This window comes from Ascidia mentula, chromosome 1, assembly GCF_947561715.1.
Source record: "Ascidia mentula chromosome 1, kaAscMent1.1, whole genome shotgun sequence".
Taxonomy (NCBI): domain Eukaryota; kingdom Metazoa; phylum Chordata; class Ascidiacea; order Phlebobranchia; family Ascidiidae; genus Ascidia; species Ascidia mentula.
In genome coordinates, this window is record NC_138566.1 from 1,043,518 (window position 1) to 1,054,164 (window position 10,647).

A 10,647-nucleotide genomic window follows, 5' to 3' on the forward strand; every position below is an offset into this window, starting at 1 on the left:
GGAGATTTACAACCGGTGTTGAGGGGGGGGGGGGAGCAGTTTAATGCGAGTGACTTGAAGCGTGCAGAACTTACAACACCTGCTCGGTAATCGTGGTGGTGGAAGATTTATAACATTTCTATGAAAAGTTCATGAACACGTTCGAGAACGTTTAACAATGAGATTGATTTACGAGAGGAATACGTCACAATCACATTTTGATTCGCGAGTTTGTAGAACGCGACAATGATTTACCTAAGTTTGTTTTCGGAAGTACAATAAACACCACGTGATTGCTCACGGAGATCGACTTGATTCCATTATGGTAAGTCGTGTAATTTTGTCGTTGCCTCGAGGGAGCTTTTCACAAATCGTACAGTTTTGTTATCATGTAACAAGTGAAAATTTTGACCCAACGACGAATCGGCGCAAAACACGACACCGATAAATCCAAAAGAAAAACACTAAAAGGCGTTCGATAACATTTCTTTTACGTTTATTCATGCCCTCAGTTATCTCAGCGGTTTTTAAAACGAATTGCTTGACATCAACATGACGTCATCCACCACCAAAAGTCCACGGGAACAACGATTCACAGCATGTAGAGAATACGTGACATGCGACAATTCTGGTCAAAGAAAACGACAGATTCAAACGTATGTTGAACGAATCGGTGTCATCGTATCAACCAACGTACGCAACAACAAACAACGAATCTTATCACATAAATGCCCGAGAATTTTGACTCCATGATAAAAAACAGACTTTGTCTCGTCGGTGTATCTGCACGTGATTAGTACACAGGCAACTGTAACCCCCTGAAAACCGAGAATGCAATTATAATGGGGGAGTTGGCAGCTAAGTTCGTGACGCAACCATTTTATTCGTTTCACTGTAAACCCCACAGGATTTCTTCTTGGTCGAGAGTTTGGCCAATGCCGTCAACCTACGCACAGGGATATAGCGCCACTCAGTGATAAAATGTTGTGCTCAAAGTCGGGAGAAGCCATGTTAAAAAAAGCTATTCTAAGGAAAATAAATTTAAACTCAAAGAAATCCAAGAATACGAGTAGGAAAGAATTTGTAAACAATACAACTCAATGTTACAACTACAGTTGTGTTATGGAGTCACAAACTGTGTTGAAAATGTGGTATTTTGTTGATCCCACTGGACTTCATGGGAGTCACAAAGCAACAGCGCAACCAAAGGAAAAATTCTTCTCAAGATCAATACACTTCGTCCAAACATCACAAGTTGGGTCGTAAACTTCTACCGACGTCATTGACTCTTCACTGTCACAACATAAACATTGCTGATATTTACAAACATAATGTTTACAAACTCAATGCAAAAGTAAATTTACTACAAATTGTTTTTCACAACAATAATATATCTATAATGGACACATAACCTGCAAAACTATGTAAACAGTTTGAGTCTCATAAAAATCGTTGCTTTAAACTAAATATCATGCCCTTTCATGAGGTAACCGAATTTCAATCCACTGTTCTTTTCAATCAACATTTCTACAATGGAAACTCACAACTGCGACTGTTGAAACGATAAAATAAAAAGTTAATGAAAATCAGATAAATTATTGCTTACCCCCCTATAGCAAATATCTTGTTGTGCAAAACACAAGCAGAGTGACCGCGACGAGCAGTTTGGAGTGATGCAACATATTTCCATTTGTCATCTCCAGGTTTGTATCGTTCAACTGTTGACAAGCGTTTGCCATTGGTTCCACCTGTTAAACCACAACTTATGAGATAAATCAACGAGGACAAAACCACAAAAACTAATGGGAGGATCAGAAAATATTAAACTAATAAAAATCTATGGCAACGACTGTTGAACAATTGAAAAATAATGCTCTTTTGTAGTATTGGACATTTTTTTAAAAAGCAGTCCTTAATAGTCTTAGAATTCTTTTTCTGAAGGAATACATTTTTCGTGTACTAACAGCACAAAATGTAACCCAAGTTAACAAAGTTTGTTGAAATCAAATTATAATTTGCTGATTTGAAATATATATATTTTGAAATGCAATTCAACCAAAAAAAAATTTATTTGGTTTTTCAATCATTTAAGGAATGCGAAGGAAAAGAGTCAACCTGTTACCTATGGCATAGATGTATCCATCCAACACAACACAAGCCAAATAATTCCTTGCTGTATTGAGAGAAGGGATTTCTTTCCATTCATCAACTTCAGGATTATAACATTCACATGAATCTAAACGTTTGCCACCCCAACCTCCAATGCAGTAAAGCAAATCTTGAAGAAGAGAAATATTGTTAAATATGTAAGTACTGTGGATTCAACTATTTACCCGCAATCTTATTAGAATGCAAAAAAATGTACAGTATATGCACGAGGGTTGTTCACAAAAGCGTTTTCTTGGAAAACATTCCAACAACTCCCTCAAATAGCGGGGTTATATGAGATACCAAAAAAATTAAGTAATTTATTTGGTTTTGCATTTCTACGGCAACGGTAAGTTTTGACTATATGGGCTAATGCATTGAGATAGGGCATTTTGTCCTTTAGAAGAGGTTATTTTGTGACTAAATGGAAATTGTGGTTTTGCAAGTAATTTAAAATGTTAATACTTAAAAAAAAATTCTCCCAATCGTACAGCATAAAGCCATTGATGCTTGACTGCGGGCGTTGCGCGAAACGCACGTAAAGTAGAAGCGAGCAAGTGACACGCATTAATAACGTTGCGGAGGTCGTAAGTTGCGCCGTGGCCTTCCTCTCGCTGGAGGTACCACAACCAGAACTGGCAGTTTAACATGGGCCGGGTGGACGTTTTGTGTGACGCTTGTTAAACCTTGTACGGGCCATCATGTGGCAGGGTCAGTGGAGGTCGGTAAACTTTGCGACGAACAAATACATAAGGGCTTCGATGACACAGACGCCTGAAGCGACAAAATTCGTTGCAGGGTATCCCGTAAAGCCGACAAAGACCTGGTGGTGGATTCACTTCACTTCATAGGCAAGAAAATCTCAAGGAACTGTTAAAGCGTGCTACAAGAACAAGTGCTCATAACGAAAACAAGTCTGGTGTTCGCCTGGCAGGGCTAGCATACTTCCCATGAAAACGGACGGTTTCTTGTCACCTGAAGGACGCATATTGGTATTTCTATGAAAATTAGTTTTGGTGCTGGTAAATGCCCACCGTGTAGACCTGTGTCACAATGCAAATTCATGCATCACCAAGCAAAGCAGTGACGCAATTAAGTTAAATTTACGGTTGAATGAGCGCACATGTGCGTGCTGTTGTCATGGCGAATTTTAGGGTGTTTGGGGCAGTTTTACTGGAGTTTTGGGCTATTCCAATTAGGTAATAACTTGCTGGTGGGTGCTGCTGAAAATTATGTTGAAAATGGTGCAAAAAAATCAGGCTGTATTTGTGGAAAAATGAATCGTTTAAGTGTCCAATCATTTGTGATTTTATGAAAGATCCATTTCATATCTAGAAATTTTGATCAAAATTAGTCTCCGAAAAAATGGTTTAGTCACCCCTCCAGGGCCATTTGCCCGCCTGGTTACTCAGTATTTTGGTTAAAAGAGAAACTGGATTTTGCAGAAAAATGAATCGTTCAACTACCCACTCATTTGTCAAATTTAGTCAAATTTAGTTGCTGAAAAGGTGTCAAAGCCCTCCCCCAAGGGCTGGGTATACCCCCCTGTTGGTCATATGATCTTCCAGGAGGCCCAAAAAGTCCTTGCTCTGTACAGTCTCATCCAGGAGCATTTCAACTTTGTAGAATTTTAGGTCCCAATGTAAGTCACAAGACCCATCAACGGTCATTGGGAAACAAGCGGAACAGTCGCTAGATGCAATACAGCCGAGGGCCTTCAACACAGGACTTCTCCAATCTAATACCTATATAGGTCCCCAAGCCTCCTGGAAGATCTTGTGACCTACAGGGGGGTATAAACAGCCCTGGGGGTTGCTTTGGAAATTATTCAACAATTTACCAGAGGAAAGATGGGCCTTGCAGAAAAACACAATAGATCGGTCCTAAAGGAGGCATGTTGAGGAGACGGGCTGCATGTTCTTTGCCGGAAAAGGGCAAATGACTGCAGCAAGCGTTGTAGAATGGCTTGGTAATAGCCGTTGCAAAACCAAACACAAAACCAAATTCATGCAGTAAGAAAGCTTTTTTTTCTTATCAACAACTTATAATATTTTCCTAACCAAATGGAATGCACTGAAATGTATTTCTATGGATATAAGCAGTCTACTTCATAAAGCAATGCCAATCTTGTCATTCAAGAAATGAATAAATCTGTTATCGTTTACAGAAAATTCAAATTTTTGTAAAATCTTCCATTCTTCAGTTAGTTAATTCCCATCCCAACCCACTCACCATTACAAACAACAGAGCCATGGTTCGATCTCCCATGCAACATATTCCTCATCCTCTCCCACTTTCTGTTGGTGATGTCAAGTTTTTCACAACTTGATCCATTGTCCCTCCCACCAGTTACATAAATAAAACCTGTAGACAGATGGAACATTGTAATAAATACATCACACATACTTTAGTGAGCAGTATCGTTACTGTAGCAAAATAATGGAAATGTGTTTGGATATGATGGTGGTGATCTTACATTATTAACTGCGAGATATTCGCTACATAAGTCGGGGATCCAGGCATCTCGGCGCGAAAAACGACAAAATGCAGAAAATGAATGCAGAACATCAACTTATTTTTGCCATCTGAAACCTAGCCCTATCTGTGTCGAAATAATAGACGACTGTGAAGTTATACTACGACAGAAACGGGGACTAGGACTGTAAATCACATGAACTTTTACAGGGAACCAAACGAAACAGAACACGTTTCTATGGACACGTTTTTTTATTTTCATTGAGCCGACGAAAAAGACTATTTACATTAGAAAGATTGAAACACCAAATTTTAAAAATTATGATTTTTAAAATAGACTGCTCTTCTGGCGTAAAATTAACGGATTGTATTGTTTTGACGTTTCTTCTGCCATTCAGCGAGACTTGAAAATAACGTCAGTCAGTCAGTAACAGGTGTGACCCATAAAAATAGGCCCTTTGTTTTGCGCCATATAAGATAAGGTTTCATCAATCAGTTCTGCTTGGGTCAAACTAAATACAGTGATGCAATAATGGAACCTTTGTTAAATCATTGTGTGACATCATAATTCAAGTAATGATAGTAAGAAAAACAAAGAAAGCCTTTTGAATATTGAAATCCCGTGTATTTAAAAATTGACAAAACTGCATCATTATGCTTAAATTTTTTCAATCTGGTGATCCAAGATATTCGAGGAATGCTGTGCCATACCAGGTTTGTTGGCAATACCAATTCTGTGTGGTTGTGACGAAACTTCAAAGTTTTCAGGTCTATTCGCGTTTTGTTGGTAAAATATTTATGTTAGTTTGTGGCCAACTCTGCTTAACTTATTTGTGCCACTGCATGTTACCAAGCCTTCTTTACAATACCCACAAAAAACTGCTGTTTTTAAACTTGCAACAAAACTGAGTTTTTCAAACTTTTTCACATAATCAGTTTAAAAATTAGCATTCAAGACAGCAAATATTTGTCAACATTTGACTGTGAACCAAAATGAATGTAAATATCCCTTTTTACCTTTGACAAATGCTGATCCACAATGCACTCGTTCTTCCAACATATCAGGCATTTCACTCCAAGTATTTTCATCTAAATCCAAAACTTGACATTTCTTTTCACCACCATCACCTCCCATGACATAAACCTTTCTCCCACATCTTGTTGATGTCAATCTAGATCGACCAGGGTTGAGTTTCTGTTCATATTACTACAAGTTTAATTCCACCTTTCTACTTTTTTCTGAATTCAGCTTAATATCGAGGTTTGCAAGTAATTTTTTGGGCACATTTTAAACATATTTTCCTTAAAACCGAAACAATATTCTATCGCAAAAAACTTTAGGATTAAGTCCTTGTAAAATTGGATAGAACTGATCAGAAAACTTTGATAAGTTCTAATTTTATTTTCTTTAGTAATATCCTGCAATTAAAAGCAGACTATAATAGTCACAGTTTACCTGTTTGTGTTTTAATTGTTTTGTGATGACATCATAACTGATACAATCTTCTTTTGAATACCGACCCCCGATTACAAGAAGTTCTGAAATTACCATTGTAATACATAAATAAAGTAAATCTTTTATCCGTATCACTTACCACTGGAAGGTATTCGATGCCTGACATATTTTTTGTATCCACCAACGAGCATGTTTAAACACACCACATTTTCCCTCACAAGATTCTGAAACAACATAGAAGCAAAAAAACATTTTTTATTTTTTCCAAAGCTAACGATGCGTATATTTTAAAGCATTAATCAACATAACATATCGCCATAAACTCACATCCATTGAAACTTGTTCAAGAAATGCAGATGTCATCGATGAGAGATCAAGTTGGGAGAAAAGATTCACAAACAATTCTTCACGTTGATGAGGATTATAATTAACCCACTTCACAATTCCACTGAAAACAAATTCCTCGCAATTCTACAAAAAAACATTATTGAATATCTATAACTAATAAACATAACACAATTTATTAGTTTACTTTATTTTACATTACATTTTTATTTATCGTATTTACCTGTTTATATACATTGACTGGTATCATTTATGCTGCTTTATTTTCAATGGCTTTAAGATTAATTACTAAGCAAAAACTTTCACTGAAAGATTAAAGCAATCAAAAGGCAACAACACCTTTCCCCTCTGTTTGATGATTGCGGAAATATCACCAACATCAAGTTGCATGAAATCATCATGTTGTACAACTGTTGCAATGTTATCAACAATCATTTGGTTTAGTTTCTTTTCCACATCAGCAAGATTGTATCGAGTAGCATAAGCTCTTAGTTTCACGCAACTATCAGTTGTAACCATGTGAAGAATGTAGCGACCACAGAACGTCTTCAAATCTACAGATTTTATGTAAAGTAATCATTTAAGTTATTTTTTCAAACATCAACATCCTACATAAAAACGTATGTGCAAAAAAATGCCATAATAATAATAGAAAGCTGCAGACAGGGCAGACAGGTATGTACACACTTATTATGGCTTTTTTTACATATATCATTTGCGTTTAACCCCGAGTTGGTAGCACTATCGGATTTAAGCAGTCGTTAGGCCATAGTGCGGTCCATGGTGGTTTGTCTCTCTTGTTTTGGTACCCAATGGATCAACTTTGACCGAAAGGTACCACAAAGTAGGAATCTATGTGCTCCCTAGTATAGAAGCTAGGACAGTGCCACATTTAACAGCTGCATTGATGAGACCTTACAGGGTCGAAACAGTGTGTACACCCTGTCTGCAGCTCTCAATTGTATGAAAACCTGGTAGTAACAAAAATTGTCAACCTTTGACATAAAAACCTTGTAATTTGAGAAACAAACATACAAACGATAAAAGTAACATATGCTTTGCAACACCTACCATCCATTTGCATGTAATTAGCATCTTCCAACACTTCTAACACGTTTTCTTCTGTTAATTCAATATCACCAGTGTAAATATAATCCAATACACTTTCCAGTCTTTTAGGTGGAATTGTGTCAAGATTTATTTTCTCATCATATTTTTCTTTCATCTGTGCAAAAACTAGAATTTAAAATACCTTAAACCAAACACAAGAAACCCAGTAAATACAGTGAAATGCTTCAGTATGTTGAAGTTGTGGATAATTATCAAAAAATATGTTTAAATTCAATGAATGTGTGATTAAAGGTTATGATGAAATGTGTACAGAAACTTAAAAACAATTTCCAAAATAAAAAAATATATCAGAATAAGCCACAATGACCAATAAACAGTGCACACTGTCTGATACCCAAGCATGCAACACTACAGGATACCCAACGATTTTGTTTGGTACCTGGTTATGTGAACAAAATGGATCGACGTTCACAAAAATAGTACCATGAAGTGCTTGTTTAGTTAATAATGTAGATCGGTCCCAGTAACCAGATGCACCGATGAAACCTTATAGGTCGAAACCTTCTGTGCACTACTGTCTGCAGCCCATTTAAACAAATACACATTTACCTCAGTGGTTAACATTCCCTTAAAATATCGAGACATGGAAGCAACCATTCCATCATTTATTGGGAAGTTTTCTCCTTGGGAATAAAGTGTTTTGTTGCAAAATTGCTTTGAACTTTTTCTGTCACTGAAAGGAAGGAAATAGTTAAATTCTGGTGTTTACAGAAACAGAATCTATGTGTTGCACCATCCCACTTTCTGCTTGTTGTAGTGGCAATAAACTGACTGAATGCAGTTTAACTTGTAAAGAACTCACATATAGAGATATTATATGTATCCAACATAACACAATTCATTTATTTTTTCTACATACAGTAATTGCACATTTTTAGCGCTGGTCTCAACACAAAAAAGTTCTTGACAGATAAACTTACAGGTTAAGAAAATCCATTATCTTTTGGTTATGCAAGTTTATTTCTTCTTCTGTTCGCCGCATGGTGGTTAAGAATTATTAAATCAACTCAAGATAGCTTTATCCTGCTGTTTTATCAAACTGTGACATCAATTAAGGAAAGAGCATCAAAATAAAGAAAGATAATTTGGGCATTCAAAACAAAACTTTACAGAAAGGTTTTGTAACTTTTTATCATATGGTTGCTCTACCAAAGTAATGCTTAACGTTAATATAATGTAAAAGAATTAATAAATTTATGTTGATGAAGGTCGCTTTAATGATTAAACAAACATAAACAGTAACAATTACCTATTATGAAATATGATTTCTATGATTACGGGAAATTCCCTGACAAAAACAAAAGTATTGCCATAGAAATCCTAATAGCCGGTCTCTTCATTTAAAGAAATTATGGAGTGGTTGTTTATAAACCACCCCCACATTTTTTGAATATCTCACCTTGAATAAAGAAATGATGTGCTTTTTTTGAAACATTTATGAAGAACAACAATGCGTGTTTTTGTGTTCTTTATTCATGCAAATATTTATTCAGATTCCACGTCCAACGTATAAACTGTGATGAGGAATGGAATTTCTCTGCTTGACAGTGTCAGTGACGTCATAATTCGTTATTTTGATTGCGCCTGATTTGATATGTTTTTTTCGGTGCTTGTGCGTTTATTGTACAAAATACTAGTGATATTTTGATTTATTGCCACAGGAAAGTAAGTGACTGACAGATGGTTGAAACCGTTGGTATCAATTTCATGTGAAACATATTAAGGCCAAGCTATATCAGCAGCATTGACATGCGGTACACGTAACATTAGCAGACCGTGACGATTACATTTCAAAATGTGTTTCTCACATGAAGCGATTAAAACGTTGTTTATCCTTACATTTGCTTTTTTCTAAATGCATCATTGTTTTATGTAATAATTATTATGACCCAACAATATGTGTTATCAACAGGTGGCGTGCTTAAAAACCTGAAGTTTTGAATACTGGGGGAAGATGGTCTAAAACATTTGAATAAATCCACGGGTTCCAATAAAGCCCACCGGCAAGATTTTTCTCAACCATCGGAAAGATGTGCCGACTTACTTTTAAAACCTGTTTCAATAAAATACCTTCGTGAAATTTATGGGTGCAGGATTGCCAAATTATTGTAAGTGATGAATAAAGAATGAACATCTCGGTAATAAAGAAATCACACAGAAGCGTTCATCAACTTGTCTTTACGTTGGTTCAAAATGTTTTTTGTTTTCTCAGCGGTTTTTGGTAGGAAATGCTTAACATCAACGTGACGTCATCAACTACCAGAAGTCCACGGGAACAACGATTTCACAGCATGTAGAGAACACGTGGCATGCGAATGTTCGAGAAACGACAATTCTGAAAACGACAGATTCAAACGTATGTTGAACGAATCGGTGTCATCGTATTAACCAACGTACGCAACATCACATAAATAGGTAAGTATTTGGACTCACGAATTGTTGTGTTTACTGCCTATGTTCAACGTAGAGTTTAATTGAAACATAATGAGTATTATTACGTGCAATGTGGTGAACATCAAGATATAAAGTGACACGAAGTAACCTGGAGTGTGGCGTCAATTTGGGCCTCGTGTGGTTTTGGATTTTGTCGAGCAAGCAATAAACGTCTCATGGTTACCTGTTTTCCAGAAACTATAGTTATTTTGGGAAAGTAAACTGTGACAATTGGGGGCTCGTCCGGGATATATTAGCTTTTTCAAGGTACTGGAATATATTGGAAGTGAAGCAGTAAAGAGATGGAGAAAATTGCCGAAATTGCCAAGCAAATGGGACTGTACGGTGCCGAGCTGGCTAAATTCGTGAATGAACAGCAGGCATTCGAAAGGGAAGAACTTTGGTTAAGAAATACTGAACTTAATTTAAAGGAAGCAGAAGCTGAAGAAAAACGTAGGGCAATTGAAGCTGAGGTCGAGGCTCAGGCAAGGGTCCATGAACAGGAAACGGCTGGAGCTTGAGCTAGCACACGTGGGTGCAAGTCGACTAGATAATGCAGCGCCTAGCAACAAAGCAAAGACGTCTTAACTTCCAGCATTTGTGGAGGGTAACGAGGAAGTGGATAGCTACCTTCTGCGTTTCGATCTATTTGCTGCAAACTGTAGGTGGGACAAGACCGA

At 36.8% G+C, this 10,647-nt stretch overlaps 1 protein-coding gene across 1 annotated transcript; it reads right to left on the bottom strand.

The window, feature by feature from the left end:
- Window positions 1-221: 221 nt before the first annotated feature.
- LOC145895883 (kelch-like protein 12) lies at window positions 222-8,656 on the bottom strand. Its single transcript, XM_082984665.1, has 12 exons — window positions 8,455-8,656; window positions 8,084-8,207; window positions 7,475-7,628; window positions 6,743-6,957; window positions 6,386-6,529; window positions 6,198-6,282; window positions 6,059-6,141; window positions 5,620-5,797; window positions 4,360-4,491; window positions 2,102-2,257; window positions 1,586-1,727; window positions 222-1,272 (listed from the first exon to the last, which is right to left on the bottom strand). Exons 1-12 carry the CDS (start codon window positions 8,514-8,516, stop codon window positions 1,164-1,166), a joined length of 1,584 nt encoding a protein of 527 aa, XP_082840791.1. The 5' UTR covers window positions 8,517-8,656; the 3' UTR covers window positions 222-1,163.
- Window positions 8,657-10,647: the final 1,991 nt, after the last annotated feature.

Excerpts from the sequence above, each read along its gene's own strand:
- LOC145895883 (XM_082984665.1), bottom strand. The coding sequence starts at position 8,516 with ATGCGGCGAACAGAAGAAGAAATAAACTTGCATAACCAAAAGATAATG. Across the intron at positions 6,958-7,474 it reads TAATTACATGCAAATGGATG|ATTTGAAGACGTTCTGTGGT; the intron begins GTAGGTGTTGCA and ends TAAAATCTGTAG. Across the intron at positions 4,492-5,619 it reads TGGATCAGCATTTGTCAAAG|GTTTTATTTATGTAACTGGT; the intron begins GTAAAAAGGGAT and ends ATCTGTCTACAG.